A 19,459-nucleotide genomic window follows, 5' to 3' on the forward strand; every position below is an offset into this window, starting at 1 on the left:
AGTGCCGATTGTCTATGCATCTCACTGCATGGATGACTGTAGTGTTTCTCTGTCTCTGGGTTTTCCCCAGTGTGTGTACTGAAGTTTTTGAGATCTGCTCTCTTAGGAACTTTTAAATACACAGTACAGTATTATTAACTATAGTCACCTTGCTGTTCATTACATCCCCATGACTTTGTGTGTGTATGTGTGAGTATGTGTGTCTATTCATTGCTGCATCTCCAGCATGTAGAACAGGACCTGGTACATAGGTGATCAATAAACGCTAGTTGAATCACCAGGTTTAGATACTTATATATTCACACACAAACAATGAGGGTTTTGTTCAAAGCTCATAACAGACCCATACAGTTCTCACCCCCTTCCCATGTGGCAGAGTGATGTCCCTTGGCACTCAAAACAAATCCCAAAGGAGGGTCTTTCAGCCGACCTGGTGAGGGAGGGGACCTCACAATGATGAGCCCTCACCGTGCATAACATTCGAAGGCACTCACCGTAAGAAACTGCCAAGGGGACAGCACCACCACATGATAAGAGCCTGAGGCCCTGAGAGTCAATGGCCAACATCCCTTGTCAAGGATGCTCCAGCCAGCCACTCTGCTTTAGGTCTCTTCCAAGAACAGGCCCCTCACTACCTGACAATACAGAGGGTTTTGGTTGTCCCTTTGATTTCAGGGAGGAACTGCATTGGGGCTGCCAAGGTGTGCAATCCCTCTTTAGCTGTCGTATCCTCTACTAAGTCTCTCAGCATCTGCTGTGGTTTCCTTAGCACCTAGTTGCCTTCCCAGTGGCAGCCATGGTCGGGGAAGGAAGGGAGGTTGAAGCCTCAGGAAACCTCCCAACCCCTCGCCTGGCCTCAGTACCTGGTTATTGGCTGGAGGCGGAAGTGAGGTCCAGTGAGGCCGGAGTAGAAGGCAGAGATTTCTGCTACCTTCGGCCCTGCCTGGCATCCTTTCGGGCTTTTCCGGAAAACCAGAGGCCACAGCTACCAACACGGGAAGGATAATCCACTTGAACCTGGGCAGTCGACAAAGGTCAGAACGGCCAGCAGCCTCTGGGGGCAGCTGGTGGGGCATGGAGGCCGCGTTGTGTGCTGGAAGCAATGAGGGCCTGGAATCTAGTCTCTGTGGGCTGTCTTTCTTCCAGCTGCATTTTTCAAGGGGCTCAGGTTCCCTGGGGTCCCAGGAAGTGAGTGAACTTGGAGGACAAAGGGGAGGGCTCTTTAAAGCCAGTCTGGAGCCTGCGAATGACTAGGGAGCCAGAGTCTAGGTGGCTCTAGGTGTGGACTGCGCATGTGCAGCCCTGAGCCCCAGCCCCGATTGCTCCTGACGCATGGTGGTCGACTGCGACACAGGGGCTGTGATTGCGCATGCGGCATCTGTGGGTCCAGCGTCGAGGTGGTGGTGAGACTGAGGTAGGCGTGGTGACCCTGGTACTTGCTGCAGAGCTGAAGATGATCAAGAGCTGGTTCCTCTGCCCTTGGCCCAAAGTTTGTTAGTAACTGTCCTGGGCCCTGGTTGCCCTTGTTTTCTGTTCCCACTCACTGCCACATGGCATTGCTTAGGGGAAATATTCCCCAAATGGAGACAGGTGTGGATCCCTTAATGAGATCTCTCAGCAAAGACATAGAAATGGGCTTGGGAAAGGAATTTGAGAGCTGAAATGGATTTATGATGTGGAAAAATCCTGTCACTGACCGCACTTTTCCTTGCATCTACCGGGGCATTTCCGAGAGCTTGTATAGGTATCATTCTGCTCATAGGAAAAGGCACATGCTAGGGTATAGCTGTGCAAATGACCATATTCCTTTTGCAAACGAGGGGGCAACTCTGATTTCCAGGATACAAAACTCATTGGACTATACTATAATAGCAAAATGATAATGCCAAATATATAATCCAATTTACAGTTCTTTCAAAAGGATTATAAACAGCCACACTATGTGGCCCAAATAAATGATGGGACACTGATGACAGAAACCCTTTCCAATTCCTAAGTACATGTCACATGAGCTAGAGCTTTTAATTACTGCAAATTGAACCATGAGTAGAATTTTATTTTTCAAATTTTATTGAAGTATACTTGATTTACAATATTGTATTACTGCTGTACAGCAAAGTGATTCAGTCATATATATATATATTCTTTTTCATATTATTTTCTATTGTGGTTTATCACAGGATATTGAATATAGTTCTCTGTGCTATACAGTAGGACCTTGTTTATCCATCCTATATATAATAGTTTGCACCTGCTAATCCCAAACTCCCCATCCTTCCCTTCCCCACCCCCTCCCCCTTGGCAACCACAAGGATTTTATTTTTATGGAGACTCATTATTCTACTTCCCTTGAGCATTTCCTTTAGTAGTATTTACTTAAGACACTAGATGATGAAATTATAAGTTAGTGAACACATCCGCACTCACTGATGCCCCCCTGCCTTTCAGAGGAAAAAAAAATACAGACTACACCCTCCTGCTTTCCCTATTATCTCTCTTATCATGGATTATTTTCCTCCAAGACACATATTTCCATCTTTGATGCCAAATCAGAACTGCAAGCACTTGTTTCCTGCTTCTGCATTGAGAGTCTACCATGTGTGCCACGATTGGGCCTAATTTTGTTTTGAGCTTAGAATGGCTGGTGTATTAAGGAGGTTCAAAGACTAACATGCAGTGAAGAGCATGGTCTCAGGGCTAGAAGGTTTTGTTTTGAATCCTGATCCTGTCTTTACCACTTGCTAGCTTTGTAATCTGTAGGCCCCAGTTAACTCACAAAAGGAGATTAGAGTATCTACATTATAGTTTTGGAGGATTACCTCAACTTACATTAACTGAACTAATTTATGGGAAACAAAACAGTGGCAGATATATAGTAAACATACTAAAATGTTCACATAGTGAGAAAAAAGAATCAGCCCTTGAGACGGGGATCTACCTGGCCTGGTCTTCAATCCTAGGCTGTGGTGTTCTGCTGAACAGAAACCTTTTTTTTTTTTTTTTAATTTCTTGGCCATGCCACGTGGTGGCAAACAGGATCCTAGTTCCCTGACCAGGGATCGAAACTGCGCCTCCTGCAGTGGAAGTGCAGAATCTTAACCACTGGACCACCAGGCAGGTCCCTTAAACAGAAACCATTTTAAACAACACTGTCATCAGACAAGGCCACTGGGTGTTATGTTATAGAGTAAGGCACAAGCAAGAGCACTCCGTGATCATGTCGTCACACAGGATCAAAAGAATTATGCAAATCACAAAAATGATGAAATTTTCTCCTAGTCTAGCTAACAAAACTGACTTGTTTCCTTACAAGTTAATTTTAGCCCCAGTCCCTTCGTTTTGCTTTCTTTTATTTTAAATTAATTTATTAATTTATTGGCTGTGTTGGGTCTTCGTTGCTGCGTGCAGGCTTTCTCTAGTTGCGGCGAGCGGGGCCCACTCTTCATCGCGGTTCGCAGGCCTCTCACTATCGCGGCCTCTCTTGTTGTGGCCTCTCTTCCCTACGCCACCAGGGAAGCCCTCTTTTTTGCCTTCTAAACAAGAAATATTAAAATTCCCAGTCAGGGACTTCCCTGGTGGCACAGTGGTTAAGAATCCGCCTGCCAATGCAGGGGACATGGGTTCGAGCCCTGGTCTGGGAAGATCCCACATGCCGCAGAGCAGCTAAGCCCGTGCGCTACAACTACTGAAGCCCGCGCACTTAGAGCCCGTGCTCCACAACAAGAGAGGCCACCACAGTGAGAAGCCTGTGCGCCTCAACGAGGAGTGGCCCCTGCTCGCCACAACTAGGGAAGGCCTGTGCGCAGCAATGAAGACCCAATGCAGCCAAAATTAAATTAATTAAAAAAAATTAAGACAGAAATTGGAATGATGCATGCTTGTGCCTACTGGGACTTCCTGGCAGTCCAGTGGTTGGGACTCTGTGCTTCCACTGCAGGGGGCGCAGTTTCAATGCCTGGTCAGGGAACTAAGATCCTGCATGTCTCACAGTGTGGCCCAAAAAATAAATAAATAAATAAATGATGGCGTCCACAAGCCAAGAACACCAGGGATTGCTGTAGCCACTGGAAGTTTGTAGAGCACGTGGATCTGATTCTTCTTCAGAACCCTCATGAGGAACCAACCCTAATAACGCCTGATTTCCAATTTCTAGTACCCAGAACTGAAAGAGGATACATTTGTTTCTTTAAGCCACCAACTTTGTGGCAATCTGTTAGGGCAGCCCTGGCAAAGTAATACTTAAAGAATTATTATCTCCTAGCTGTTATCCTCATAAAGAACTGGAAATAATGTGATAGGGATCTACTTTAAGAATAAGGCACTAATAAAGCCCACAGTATATCCAAGACCTTTGTAAATATTTTCCAATGCTATGCAGTTTGTGGTGCACAATACATGTAAACTGCATGCAGGCCTTCCATCATTGGAACTGGCATGGAGTTTCCTTCCTTCCTGAGTTTCCATGTGTTTTCTTTAAGGATAGGGGAGTATAGAAGGCTTTCCCACACTGCTGACATTCAGAGTTTCTCCCCAGTGTGAATTCTCACATGTCTTTGTAAGGATGAAAGCCTACTGAAGGCTTTACCACATTCCTTACATTCATACGGTTTCTCTCTACTGTGAGTTCTCAAATGTCCTCGAAAAGATGATGACCAACTGAAAGCTTTCCCACATTGCTTACACACATAGGGTTTTACTCCAGTGTGAATTCGCACATGTGTTCTAAAGTATGAAGGACTACTGAAGGCTTTTCCACATTTGTTACATGCGTAAGGTTTCTCTCCAGTGTGAGTTCGCAAATGTCCCTTAAAGGATGAAGGAGAACTGAAAGATTTTCCACACTGTTTACATTCATAAGGCTTTTCTCCAGAGTGTGTCCTCATGTGAATCCTAAGGTCTGAGGGCCAGCTGTAGGCTTTCCCACATTCCACACATCTATAGGCTTTCTCTCCAGTGTGCATCCTTGCATGTATGATCAGGTAAAAAGAATGAAGGAAGGCTTTTCCACATTCCTTACATTCATAGGCTTTTTCTGCACTGTGAACCTTCACATGTTTTCTAAGAGAAGAGGGAGAAGAGAAAGATTTCTCACATTCTTTACAAGCATAGGGTTTCTCAACAGTATGAGTTTCTCTATGTGTCCAAAGGTTTGAGGGAGATCTGAAGGTTTTCCCACATTTTTCACATTCATAAGGCTTCTCTCCAGTGTGAGTTCTTATATGGACTCTAAGTTTGGAGAAATATATAAAGGCTTTTCCACATTCTTTACATGCGTAGGGTTTCTCTTCAGTGTGAGCTCTTATGTGTGCCCCAAAGGATGAGTAAGAAATAAAAGTTCTCCCACATTCCTTACACTGATAGGGTTTTTGTCCATGTTGAGATGATGCTATGGGACTCTTGAGGGTTGAAGAATCCATGATGGGTTTTTCAAACTTATTGTATTCATAGGATTTTACTCCAGTAGAAAGTCTCTTATGTACAATAAGATTGGAAATCTGGTTGGTTTCTCCACATTGATTACTTTCATTATTTTCTGAGGGTATCTCCACCACACGCCATCTGTTAAAAATAGGAATCATATTACTAATGATTTGTTAACAATTCATTATGGTTTTTAATGATTAATATGATTACACTTTTACCATTTTCTGTGAATGTGTATGTTTCTTGCCCTGTTAGAATTGTTTCAAAGTGATATAAGCTGAGTGCTCTGACAGGGGGCTCAACCTGAGGTACCATTTTCACTGTTCTTTATATATGGGATTTTGTTTCCTGACAATTGTTTACAACTGAACTACGTCTCAATCAGCCAACGTCTGTATCATGTTTATAAAACTGTCTTGTGAAAATTCTCTGTGAACACTTAAGATCTGACATATATCTACACACTTATTAATATCATGGCACTCTCTCCTGAGACCTACTTTCTCTAATGTATGTGTCACTCACCTCAAATGTGTTCCCTGGTTCTTGTGCTGATCTTCAATGCTATGGCATTTCCAGTTTTCTCCTAAAATGGAGAACCAGGAATCATTTCTTCTGAAACTTAACTATATTCTGTTCATTTCATACTTCCCCAAACATTCACTGTAGAGGACTTAACCCATTGATTTTAATTTGAGTGCCATAATATGAAAAATAGTAACAAGTTTACTTTCTTTGGAATGAACTCATGGGATTAAGGCAAGAAAATAAGTAGGAAACATGTACATTTCTTTCCAAGAGCAACCCAAGAGAAATTTTATAAGGAAAAATGCACTTTTGAGTAAAAAAAGAATTGGAGGAGTTCTGGCTACTTGAGGACTTCGACAATAATAAGGACAAGAAGACAAAATGGTGGGCAATTTACTGGAAATACTTCCATGAAGACTGAGACTTCTGGTGACATAAATGCCCTATTGTCAGGAAGCAACATAGGACGGAATTGGACAAAATGCATATGCCCAAATATAAACTTTCAAAGAGGAAATATGGAAGGTCTTTCAATGTGGGCAAGGCTATTCATGAGGATGGATGAAAAGTCAAAAAAAGGGAAGCTAACGTATCTGCAAAATTCAACTTCCACAGAAAGAAGTAATTTCTTTTTCTAATTAATATTTCCAAATGTAATGTTCCCCAACAAGGGCTGCTCCTCTTAAGGAACAGTTATAACCCTTACAGAGGCTAAAAACATTTAATGAGAAAGTAGTAGGTTTCATACATACATGAGAAAGCTGTTAGACTATATGCTCCATAGTAATGTGACCATGTCTGTCTTACTTAGCAATAAATTCCCACTGTTCAGCCCAAGTTCTAGAGCAAGCTCAATAGCTTGGGGATACCTGTCCTCTACAGAGTCAGTAAAGGAATGATGTCATCCTTACCCACTGAGGCCAGGTTCCTGAAGGTCTCCAGCGTCACATCTCTGTAGAGGTTCCTCTGAGCCGGATCCAACAAAGCCCACTCCTCTGGGGTGAAGTCCACAGCTACATCCTCAAAGACCACTGACTCCTAAAACATCCAACAAATTCTGGTTTAACGAGGTACCACTCTCCACCTGTGTGTGCAGAAGGAAGGGGGAGGCTGACAGCATTGGGGAACCAGGACTCAATTCACAGCAAGTTCATCCATGGTTCTGTGGTCTCCCATCAACTCTAGGGTTCTGTCATCATCTCTTCCCCTCTCTTCAGCGCTGACTTCCTCTGAGATGCCAGCCTGCCTCATAGATTTAACACCCATCTCTCTAGTTTGACTCTGGCTCCTTCCACTCTTCCCCTCCATCTGAAGGATCCAGAACAGTCCACAATACATTGGAGATATGGAAGAAATACTGTACAAATAAAACAATTATTTTATCTTTAAAAACATCAGTTCCTTGTAATGAAAATGATTTCATCTCCTTCTTCATGGTCCAATACAGGCCAAAGTGTGATATGAAACCAAGTCAGGCCTGGATGAGGTTTTAATGAATTAAAACACAGTGAGGGTCCAGGGGCATTTCTTGCTTGCCCCCTCACCAACAATTTGATTCTCAAGAGGCCTGATTATGCCCAACCTTCAACCCAGGCCCTGAGATGGATATAGTTCCTTGGAAAATTCCAATCCATCATAAACTGGCAGGTCCACCTTTATGCGAAGCATTAATATTTACTTATCTGTCTCCTGTTCTTTTATAAAACAGCACCTTTTCCTTTCTCTCCATGCTCTCCAGGAGGCAGTCAGTGTATTGACAAGTTGGAGCCCAGCCAAGAGAAGGGAAGCCTAAGACTTCAGACCTCACGACAGTGCCTGCATTCAGGGGCCTGAGTGCTGATAATTATGAGTGATGTCAAAATTATGGGTGGTGGCTCTTCCTCAACTGATGTCACTGATGTCACAAGACACCAGAACAGCCTTGCCTTCCCCAGAAAAGAGTGCCCTGGTCCTTCCTGCCTGTGAAGAGGCAGTTCTGAGCCCACTGTGGAAATGAATTAATTGAAGTCCAGAAGGGTTTGGCTGTGAATCTGCCCAGATCATAAAAGGTATAAAGGGATCAGGTGGCATCTTCCTCCCGAAGGACATCTGCTCCCACTGAAAAGCCAGAGGCACTGACTTATACACCAGCCTCCTAGGGGCACTACAAACAGCAGTCATTTCTGCACCCCGTGGATGCAGACAGGCATAACTGCCCAACCCCTGAGCATGGAATCTGATGGCTTGCAGGGTCCCCCAATAGCCTGGCTTTTGAGGAAGTGCATCACTCCATCAGCTTCCACACACAGAGGTGTGAACATAGGCTGCCACACTCCAGTGCAGGGGATACAATTTACCTGTTCAATAAACAGCAGCAGAATGAGAATGCTTCAGAATGGGAACACTCTCTCATGAGGCTGGTAAGTAAAGTCAGCTGCTTTGGGCATCCCTAATTACTAATTACCAAGGTACTCTGGTATGTAGCACTGTCTCAAGACAAACTTTTATCCACAGATAAAATTCAACTAACTCTTCCACCACTGTGTATCAGGTGACATTTAAAAGCCATCAAAACCTGTAACAGTCTCACAACAGCATTAATAAGAAAATGTGCTATTTGAGCAACCATGATGTGTGAAATATTTTGCACACCTGAGTTCATTTATGTCTCATAATAAATCTCACAGTAGATATCATTACAATCAGTATGTAGCAGAGGAAACTCCAAAGGACAGAATCAATTAATAATATGCTCAATGTTACCCAATTAGAACCTTGTATGTAGGTCTGACTGCTTTAAAAGCCTAAATGTCTAGCAGCTGCATTTCTGTACATACATGTTACAGGATGATTATGCCCATTATTCCTCAAAATGTGTACAATGACCTAGAGCAGAGATCAGCAGACTTTGTCTGCAAATGTCAGAGAGTACATTGTTAGGCTTTTCTAGCCACGTGGTCTCTGTTACAACTGCTCAGGTATGCCTTTGTCACACAGAAGTAGCCAGAGACAACACGTCAAAGAATGGATGTGGTGGTGTGCCAATAAAACTTTATTTATTGCAAGTAGGTGGCAGGCTGGGTTTGGCCTGTGGGCTGTAGTTTGCCAACCCCTGATCTACAGCAGTGCCATTAAATAGGAAGACAATACAGACAACATATCCAAATTTGAATTTTCTTGTTGCTACCTTATAAAAATGTCGTATTGAAATTTTTAATATTTATTTACCTATTTATTTATTTGGCTATGCTAGGTCTTAGTTGTGGTACGTGGGATTTCATTGCAGCATGCGGGATCTTCACTTGTGACATGTGGGATCTAGTTCCCCAACTAGGGATCGAACCTGGGCCCCCTGCATTGGGAGCATGGAGTCTTAACCACTGGACCACCAGAGAAGTCCCTGTATTGAAATTTTAATAATTTTCATTTTGCCCACTAAATACAAGTATACAGATCGTTTCAGTACATAACCAACATAATTACTGAGATAGCCTATGTTATTTTTGTCATACTTAATGCTAGAAATCTGGTATGGATCTCACACATGCACCCAACTCAATTTTGATAGCTGTACAAGAGCTCAACAGCCATGTGTGGCCAGGGGTGCTCTAGTGGACAGTGCAGATCTAGACTCTGCCTGTCTCCTGGAGAGGACAGTGGAGACTAGAAAACTGGAACATTCTCTTCACATCAGACATCCTTGGGCTCTTTCTACTGGCAAAGCCCTCTGTCTCAGGCGAGTTGCTTCTCTATACAGCTGTAGCTCTGACTCATTCATTTGCTGAAAATCTATTTAGGTGATAATTCCTACTACATGCAGTTATAGAGATACAGCACTTGAGAAAAATTCTGAACCACATGGATCTTAAAATCTCACAGTGGAAGACAATAAGTAAATTGAATATTATCTAGATGAAGGGGTAAGTGCTGTAGGTAAAATACAGGACAATGAAGGCATTTGGAACTAGGAACATGAGCAAAGGGACTGGGGCAGAATGAAATCATAACAGTGACATAACCATCTGGGTAACATTGGAAATGGATACCATGGCTTGGTTTTTTGTTTGTTTTTAATGCCACTGCGTTTTTAAACTATAGGGATTAGAAACAGAATGTTGTGATTTCACAAAATCTCTGGAAAGGTTTCAAGTGCTTGTTAACTTCACCATGTCCCACTGGAGAGAGACTAGAATCAAAGTGTCCCCAGCCAAGAGCAGAAGCACCATCTACTCCCAGAAAAAGAAAGAAAGAACTAACAGTACCAATGGGCTAAAAATGAACTCAAGAATCTGGAAAAAGAGAAGCAGAATAAAAGAAGAAAGCACAGAATGAAATGTGAAGGGCAAAATGAACTATATAAAAGGGAGGCTAAAAACACATCTCTTGGGAATTCCCTGGTGGTCCAGTGGTTAGGACTCTGTGGTTTCACTGCCAAGAGCCTGGGTTCAACTCCTGGTTGGGGAACCAGGATCCCACAAGCTGTGCGGTGAGTCCAAAACAAAAAACCGTACAAACCACATCTCTTAGAACTGATCAGATTGCAACCTCTGACAGTTTTTTTCAAGAAAAACAAAGCATGGGCAAATAAAGTTACAAATGAAAAAGCAGGCATAATTAGGGATGTTCTAGGGATTAAACACGAGAGGAAGGGAATGGTCTAAAATAAAATTTTAAAATATGAGTACTTCCATACTACTCAGTAGTCGAAAGTAATTTAAAGATAATAAAAGGGTATTTTCAAACATTCACAAAAAGGAAACAAAAATCCCAAATTGTTTTACAGGCTAGTTTTATTAAATATTAACGAGATCAATAATTTTGTGTGCAGAAAACAATTCCTTTTTCAGAGACATGCCAAGAACAGAATAGTACAAACGAAAAAAATAAACTATCATTAACAAACACAGGTGCAAAGTTCTATTAAAAATTAGTTCCCTAAATAATGAGTAATGTGCATAATCAAGCACAACCAAGCTTTTTTTTTTTTTTTTTTGCCGAGCCATGGGGCATGTAGGATCCTAGTTCCCAGACCAGGGATCGAACCCGTGCCCCCTGCAGTGGAAGCATGGAGTCCTAACCACTGGACCGCCAGGGAAGTCCCACAACCAAGCACATTTTACTCTAGGAATGCAATAATGTTTAAAAATTAATCCGTTTTATAAAACCAGGAACTCTACTCAGTGCTCTGTGGTGACGTTAATGGGAAGGAAATCTAAAGAAGAGGGGATATATGTACACGTATAACTGATTCATTTTGCTGGACAGCAGGAACTAACACAACATTGTAAAGCAACAATACTACAATAAAAATTAAATAGATTTTTTTGTAGTTTTCAGTATACAAAAGTTAATCCATTTTACTATATAATAGAAATGCAGAAAAATCATAATTCGTTGTCCTCAAATCCAAAACAATGACTATCATTAATGGACATAAAAATTTAATACATCAGAACTAGAAGGAACATGGCTACCTGGGGAAGATGGTGCATAAAAACACTGCAATGTTAAATGAAAAATCTGAAATAGTAAAACAGCTCTCTTGTCAAGAAGACAAGACACACAGAGTACCTTATTCTACACTGGACAGGAGGTCCTGGGAATCATTTAAAAAGAAAAGAAAAAGGTAAAATGACAGGACAAGAAAAAAGCTGAAGTATAATTATTTGCAGGTAAGATTTTGTAAGTAAAGATTCAAAGATTTTACAGATCAATAATTAAAATCTATGCTTGCACCTAACAAAGACACTAAGAAAAATGCTCAAAAATGAGTTTACTTCTATGTACCAGGAACAGTATTTTTTTTAAGATACCATTTAAATCAGCATCGACATTACATGCAGAACAAGTCTAACAAAGGTTTTGTAAAACATGACGAAAACAGTAAAACATTATTAAAGGAAATTAATGGAGAGACATACCAAGACCGTGGATCGCAAAGTTCAATACCGTAAAAGGTGTAGATCCACCCTCGAATTCATCTACAGGTTCAATGTAATTGCAACTCATTCTTTGTACTTGAAATGCTGACTAATCCTAGGTTTTTACATGCGAGAAACTCAATCCCATGGGCACCAGAATCCATCCATTTAATGAAAAATACCTTGAATGTCTAATAAGTGCTATATACCCTCCCCCCTGTGGTTGCGATAAACGAATGAGAAATTAAAAGATCCCCTCATTTAAAGCCTCATAGTTTAGGAAGCTTGGTGAGTCACTAAAGAAAAAGCAGGGGATACAGGGGGACCCCTCCACCCCGCGACCAAGGGCGGGGACTCTGGCCGGGACCCTGGGGGAGGGGCGTGGAGACCCCGGCCCGCGTCAGCTTCCAGCTGGTTCCTGCCGGTTCGAACCAGCCCCTCGCAGTCTCCGACCCGGTCAGCGCACTCACCATCTCCGCCCCGCTCCGGACTCTGCCGGAAGTCCTTCCCGCGGTCTCGCGGCCCCGCGACCTGGGCAGGTGAGAGCGATGGGGAAGATTAACCTCGGGCTGCGCGGAGTAGCGCACCAGCACCACTGCCTGCCGAGAACGACCCCCTACATGGGCTGGGAGCGTGCCCGCCCCCCGGCCCTGATTGGACAGTGTTCCGGGCCCCGCGCCCTGATTGGATAGAATTGGGATTCCCCGCACTCTGATTGGACGGTTCTCCAGGTAATCCCTCCCCGTGGGGACTCTGATTGGGTAGTTTCCCGAGGCACGCAGCCTGATTGCACAGCGCTTCGGGCACCACTTTTGGAGCCTCTGAGGATAGTGCTACAGGCCCCGGTGCTCCTGATTGGGCAATCTGAGTGTCTGCACCGACCCTGCCTGGGAGATGGACGGGGGCAGGGATCACGTGGAAAAGCCGGGCGGAAACTTGGATTCTCAGCTTCTGCCCTGTTTTTGTCCGGTCTTCTACCCTGGACGCGGAACTGCCTTCCCGGGATGTGGCCTCCGAGCAGAACTCGCTCCGGGCAGGTCGGACTTGGCGTCAGCCCGCAGCTCAACGGCCCCTCTTCGTCCTCCTTTCTGGTCTTGGATGTCCTGATCCAGTTTCCACGCGGAGCACCCCGTGTCTGGAGGCGGGACTGGACAGGACGCGGGAGACTGGTGACTTCCAGGGTCAGGGGTGGACTTGGGGCTTTAGGGACCACGACCTCTAGTATATCAGCACCTATACTGAAAATTGATATCATTGTGTCTGAGTTTTCTGGGAAACCGTATTTTTTCCACTTTGGTCTCGAAATCTGATTTTTTTTTTAATGCACTTAGATCTGATTCTGGTTTGCTTCTATAAGATTTCATTTCTATCATTTTAGCGTATGATCAGGATTTTTCTTGTCAGTGTTCCCATTTATATTCTTTGTCCTTCCCTCCGTTATTTTCTCTATTATTTTTCCTTTGTTTCGCCGCGCGGCTTGAAGGATATTAGTTCCCGGACCAGGGATGGAACCCATGCCCCCTGCAGTGGAAGCGCCCTGTCCTAACCACTGGACTGACAGGGAATTCCCTTCCCTCCGTTATTTTGTTTAAAATCTGTGCGGAGGCACCCCTACTCCTCCAGCTTCTGTTGCCATAGGTCTGCAGGGGTCCAACACCACCCTCTCTCCATTCTGCAGATCTAATCCATCAATTAAAAAATCAGTGACATTTTCCCTGTAAGAAAACATCCCCTCCTCTCTCTCCCCACAGTCGGACACCTCGTGTTCTACTCCTTGGTCTCAGTGTAAAGGTCTCTCTCTCACGTGACTTTTGAGGAGTCCCCCCGGAAGCATTATCTCTCCTTTTGTTAATTGCTGTAATAGGAGTCTCTCTTGCATTTATACTCCCCATTTTCTGTGAGCTTATTTGGTGCTTATTGCCTGTCTCCCCGACGTAATTTCAGCACTATTGGAAAGAAGTCTGTGGCCTTATTTCACAATCTTAGCTGCTAGAGACACTGCCATTATTATTATTATTATTATTACTAAATTTTCTCTGATCGATTTTAGGCAATGACTGCCGGGCCAGGCTGCGACTCACTGAAGGTGTTTGAGAGCCGGAAGTAAAGAGGAACTGATATCAGTAGGACTTCCGACTGAAAGGAACAATCAAACAATATGTCTATTTTCACCTCAATTATTTATCATTGCTTTAATCTGTAATAAGATCATGTCAGAATAGACAATGAGCTGTATAAAGGATAGGAATAAATATTGTGATTGGAGGTGATAACATTGCTTTCTTGAGAAACTAAAGATGAAACAACTATAAAACTGTTAGAACTATTGGCAGTTTACTAGTTACTGATTAAATATATATGATTTACATAATAAAATACATTATTGGACTAAAATTGCATTTTCTGGGAAACTATATATTAGATATTGCAGGATAGGCTTAATGCCATGTGCTGGATCCATATAAGAACATTTAAAATGTTTCCTGATGAAGTGACAAAGGTGTCACCTTCATGGATATATAAATAACATTGTTGGATTGAAGACTCCTCAGTTCAAAGATGCAGGTCTCTCTAAACCTAGCCATAAAATTTAGAGAAATTTCCAACCAAATTTGCATCAAGAAGTACTTTATGCCTCATAATAAGATAATTATAAAAGAATTTCTGAAAATAGTGCAAGGAGTAGGTAGTCAAATGTAAATGAAGAATGAGGAAGAACTTCTGATCAGATCACCAGTTAAAATAACAAATGAGTACAAATAATTGAAATGGCCCTCAGAAACAAGGAATTATCTGACTCAAAATAACAGTAGTGCCATTGTTGAGAAATCTTGGAATGAACATATGCACCCTTGAGAGTCTATAAACAGACACAAGGATATAATAAAATACTGTATATGATGATTTATGGCAAGAGATGATTCAATCTCAGCCCTCTTTCTACTTACATCCACATAAATTCCAGATGAGATAAAGATTTAAACTTAAAAAAAGAGGGACTTCTCTGGCAGTCCAGTGGTTAAGACTCCACGCTTCCTCTGCAGGGGCACGGGTTCTATCCCTGGTTGGGGAACTAAGATCCCACATGCTGCAGGACATCTAAGCCTTTGTGCTCTAAAGCCCGTGCGCTGCAACTAGAGAGCTTGTGTGCCACAAGTACTGAGCTTGCATGCTCTGGAGCCCATGCGCCACAACTAGAGAGAAGCCCATGCTTCAACAAAGAGTCTGGGTGCTGCAATGAAAGATCCCGCATGCCACAAGGAAGGTCCCACGTGCCGCAACGAAGACCCAATGCAGCTAAAAAAACCCCCAAAAACCTAAAAGAAAACATCAGTAAGTATTTCTGTATACTTAGGGAGTGAAAGTCACGACATCCAAAGAAAAACTATAAATAGAATGATGACAAGATTTGAAAAAAATAAAGTAAAAACGTCATAAATGATAAGATGAAAGATATAATAACTTGGAAATGTTTTCAATGCTGTCATAGCAAAAAATGCAATATCATTAATAATTTTTTTTTTTTGGCTGCATTGGGTCTTCGTTGCTGGGCAGGGGGCTCTGCCTTTGGGGCGAGCGTGGGCCACTCTTCTTGCAGTGCACGGGCCTCTCATTGTGGTGGCTTTTGTTGCGGACCACGGGCTCTAGGCACAAGGGCCTCAGCAGTTGTGGCTGGTGGGCTCTACAGCGCAGGCTCAATAGTCGTGGTGCACGGGCTTAGTTGCTCCGTGGAATGTAGGATCCTCCTGGGCCAGGGCTTGAACCCATGTCCCCTGCATTGGCAGGCGGACTCTTAACCACTGCGCCGCCAGAGAAACCCTAATTGATAGTTTTAAAAGCGCTTATAAATCAGAAGCAAAATGTTGAAGTCCAAGAAAAATGTGCAAAGCCTGTGCACAGAAACTTACAAAATCATAAACTACAAAATGCCCTATAAAAATAACGAAAATAGATTAGTTCCTCAGGCTCAGGATGGATTGTAGAAATAGATACACTTGCTAACCACTAAAATTACCATTTTGGTTTTCTTGAGGCATATTGTTGGGGAAAGGTCAAAGAGATGCTTCTAGAACTGTTCCTTAAGATAATAAGCCTGGGGCTTCCCTGGTGGCGCAGTGGTTGAGAGTCCGCCTGCCGATGCAGGGGACACGGGTTCGCGCCCCGTTCCGGGAGGATTCCACGTGCCGCGGAGCGGCTGGGCCCGTGAGCCATGGCCGCTGAGCCTGCGCGTCCGGAGCCTGTGCCCCGCAACGGGAGAGGCCACAATAGTGAGAGGCCCGCGTACCACAAAAAAAAAAAAAAAAAAAAAAAAAGATAGTAAGCCTGAAGCAACACCTCACTCATGGAGGAATTTCAGAAATTAGTACTGCCATCAATATACTGAGAGATGCAGGGACTGTTTCTTTAACTACCTTTTCTTTAATTTGAATGGTTGTTATAAAAGCTATGGAGGTTGAGTTTGGAATATCACAATCTTTTTTTTTAAGGTTTTTAATTTTATTGAAGTATAGTTGATTTACAATGTGTTAATTTCTGCTGTACAACAAAGTGATTCAGTTATATATATATACATTCTTTTTCATATTCTTTTCCATTACGGTTCATCACAGGATGTTGAATACAGTTCCCTGTGCTAGACAGTAGGACCTTGTTTATTTTATCACTGATACATTATTATTGACTAAAGTCCATGCAGGCTAGTGCTGGAGTTCCAACCTCAAAATACAACCATATGTATTTTAATTGGCAAACAACCTGATACCTTATGAACCACATACACCCAAATCTGGTCATATGATTTAAAACCTATTTGCAGCAGAACCATCTCATCATCCTTCTGGGCAACACCTTGGACTGTTGGGAGCTTCTAGATTCAGCCACCCATAACTGAGGCTTTAATTGTGCCAGTTAAGTCCAATGATGGCAGATTCAGAGAGGCTGCCATCACCCTTGCTAGCTGTGCACCTTGATTTGAAAGGTATTTGCAAGTCAAGCTCCCAGGCCCACAATTGCCATTGAATTCTGCAAGTGGCTCAGCCACTATGGCTCTACCATAGAGCCACAAAAATTGGATGCATGTCAACCCAAATGGGTATCCACTGGGAAAGGATATCCCACTGCCATATCACCCTGGGCAACATGGCCCTAGAACCAAGCTCTCAGGAAGCTGCAGGATTCATCATTTTAAAAGTATGTTTATGGGATTTCTCTGGAGGTCCAGTGGTTAGGGCTCCATGCTTCCACTGCAGGTGACACGGGTTCGATCCCTGGTAGGGAAAGTAATATCCCACATGCCCCATGGTGCAGCCGAAAAAATAAAAGTATGTCTAATAAAAAACTAATCTATACTTAAAGAGAAATTTTATTCACAAAGATTGTTGCAACAGGGCTGAGGCTCGGATCTCAGCGATGTGTCAGCCTCTCCAGCCACAAAGAAAAGGGCTTTTCTCGTCTATGTGAGAAAGGGAGGAGGGAAATTGGGCGAGTGAGGGCGGTGCGTGGACTGCGGGTCAGTGTGGCTGGACTGGACAGGGCTCCCTGGGTGGCCTATTCTCTGGAGAAGCTGACCAAGGACTTGCTCTGAACCTCAGGGTTGCTCAGACGTGGGGGCGACCCAACGGTACCCCCGTCCTGTGGGGAGGGAGCCTGATGCTGTGGGGTAAGAAATGGGACACAGAGAACTTGGTCAAGCCCAGATACGCGGGCGGGTCAGGAGGGCGGTAGGTGTCAAAGGTCACACGTCAAACCCGGCCGGATCCTGCCTTACAGGCGAACGTTTCTTTGTTCTTAAAGGACACAGACACATGGTGACCTTTGATCCCGGGTCGACCATTGACCCTGGAGGTCACCAGCCTCTCCCGGCCCATCTTGTCCAGTCCCGACTCTGGACAGGGGTCTCTCCGCGGGGAAACTGAGTCAGGACGTCCCGGTCCGGGTCCGCCTGCCCGGGAACAAGTTCTGCTGGGAGCCCACGACCCCGGGCTCGAAAACAGCACTTCTGCCCGGCTTAGGGACCTGACCAACGTCCCAGCTTATCAGTGAGGCCTTAAGGACTATAACACTGTCCAATCAAGGGAGACGGGGGCGGGGCCCGGGAAATAATCAGAAGCGCTAGGGTGGAGCCCGTGAAACTGGGCGGAGGGACGGGGAGGGTCTGAACAATTGTCGAATCAGAACCCGGAAGCTTGTCCGCGCACTATACATTCAGAGTCTTCAATAGGGTGAGCGCCTGGAGTACCGTCCAATCAGAGCGCCGGTTCCCGGAGAACAATCCAATCAAGGATTGCGGGGGCCGGTTCTGGAGTCCTTTTCTAAAAGGCGCCGGGGGCGGGTCACGGAGTAGCGTACACTCATAAGCCCCGGGGAGGGGAGTGCTTGGAGCACCGTCCAATCAGAGGGCGGAAGCCCGGAGCTCCGTCCAATCAGGGTCGGGGGTGGGTGCCTTCCCAGCCCTCCCAGCCCTCCCAGCCCTCCCAGCCCGCGCAGGCGTCGCTCTCGGCGCATCTCGGCGCGCCTGCGCACCTGAGGGGCGCGGACCCAGGTGTCCAGTGTCTGTGGCTGTCACCGGCCCAGATTGCGGGGCCGCGGGAGGACGCCCTGGACACCCAGGACCTGGGCGGAGATGGTGAGTGCGCGGGCCGGGGCCAGAGACGGAAGGGGCTGATTAGGACCGCCTGGGAGCTGAGGCAGGCCCGGGTCTTCCGCGCCCGCTCCCCTGGATTCCGACCCGAGTCTCCCCCTCGGCCGCGGGGTGGGGTCCCGGCGTCCTGTCTTTCCCGTCTTCTCGTGGGGGGCGGGGGAGTCCCGACCTGAGTATGCGTCCCTTGGGGGTCCCAGGGAGGACCAGGTGACCCGGGCAGTGGTCAGGGGCGGGGGTGAGGGAACGCGCCGTGACCTGACAAAGTCAAACCCTTATTGGGTAAGGAGAAACTTTATTCCCGTTAAAAAACAGAATCCAACTGAGTACATTTTGAAGCTCTTACGTCTGTATGCAACAATTCATGAATCTGGCAGCTCCCATCCAGCATATCTATAAGGGCGCTGCCAGGAGCTGTACGGAATGAAAGTCTTCCGTAGGCAGAGGGAGCGGGACAAAGAAAGTGGCGAAAAGTGGATTGTCTGTGGCCAGGTTACTCTACGGAGGGCAGGGGTCTGTCAGGCAGATCACTTCACTGTGCTGACCAGGTAATTCCTGACTGACTGGTTTCAGATTCCGTTTCTGGGAGAGGCTGAAACTGTAATTAAGTCTCTGTTTGGTGATTTGGGACTTAGAATAACCGATTCCGTTTGGGGCTGTGGTCTTGTTTTTAATATTCCAAAGACTTGGAATAGGGACAGGGCTCGGATACCACAAATGTTCCAGGGTCTCAGACTAAACAGAAAAGGGCTATGAGTGAGGAGGGTGAGAGCAAGGCTGTTTGACAGAATGGGGCGTCCCTGTGGTCAGCGCATTCTCAGCCCGGGGTCGGGGAGGGGGGCCGAGGGGAGGGTTTGCTCTGCAGCTCAGTGCTTCTCAGTGGGGGCCGGGGGGAGGGAGTGGTGACTCAAAGTCGGGCCTGTGGGTAGATAGGAGCCTAAGTAAAGTTTGAGTAAGAAATGGGTAATTG

General features: G+C 44.9%; 2 protein-coding genes and 1 long non-coding RNA gene across 4 annotated transcripts in view; 2 read left to right on the forward strand and 1 right to left on the reverse strand.

Moving 5' to 3' along the window:
* Window positions 1-2,047: 2,047 nt before the first annotated feature.
* LOC137222665 (zinc finger protein 709-like) lies at window positions 2,048-12,464 on the reverse strand. Its single transcript, XM_067734246.1, has 4 exons — window positions 12,323-12,464; window positions 6,864-6,990; window positions 5,950-6,010; window positions 2,048-5,559 (listed from the first exon to the last, which is right to left on the reverse strand). Exons 1-4 carry the CDS (start codon window positions 12,323-12,325, stop codon window positions 4,518-4,520), a joined length of 1,233 nt encoding a protein of 410 aa, XP_067590347.1. The 5' UTR covers window positions 12,326-12,464; the 3' UTR covers window positions 2,048-4,517.
* A 172-nt stretch (window positions 12,465-12,636) lies between these two features.
* LOC137222660 (uncharacterized) lies at window positions 12,637-14,009 on the forward strand. Its single transcript, XR_010942533.1, has 2 exons — window positions 12,637-13,021; window positions 13,903-14,009. It is a non-coding gene; the product is annotated as an uncharacterized lncRNA (long non-coding RNA).
* A 4,323-nt stretch (window positions 14,010-18,332) lies between these two features.
* Window positions 18,333-19,459, forward strand: part of LOC137222664 (zinc finger protein 77-like) — a 30,496-nt gene continuing 29,369 nt past the window's right edge. For both annotated transcript variants that reach the window (XR_010942534.1, XM_067734245.1), the window contains exon 1: window positions 18,333-18,477. Coding sequence is in view for 1 of the 2 variants with exons in the window: in XM_067734245.1 (XP_067590346.1) it covers window positions 18,475-18,477 (3 nt within the window). In the remaining variant the exon portion in view is untranslated. The remainder of the gene's footprint in view (window positions 18,478-19,459) is intronic.

Source organism: Pseudorca crassidens, chromosome 3 (genome assembly GCF_039906515.1).
Source record: "Pseudorca crassidens isolate mPseCra1 chromosome 3, mPseCra1.hap1, whole genome shotgun sequence".
Taxonomy (NCBI): domain Eukaryota; kingdom Metazoa; phylum Chordata; class Mammalia; order Artiodactyla; family Delphinidae; genus Pseudorca; species Pseudorca crassidens.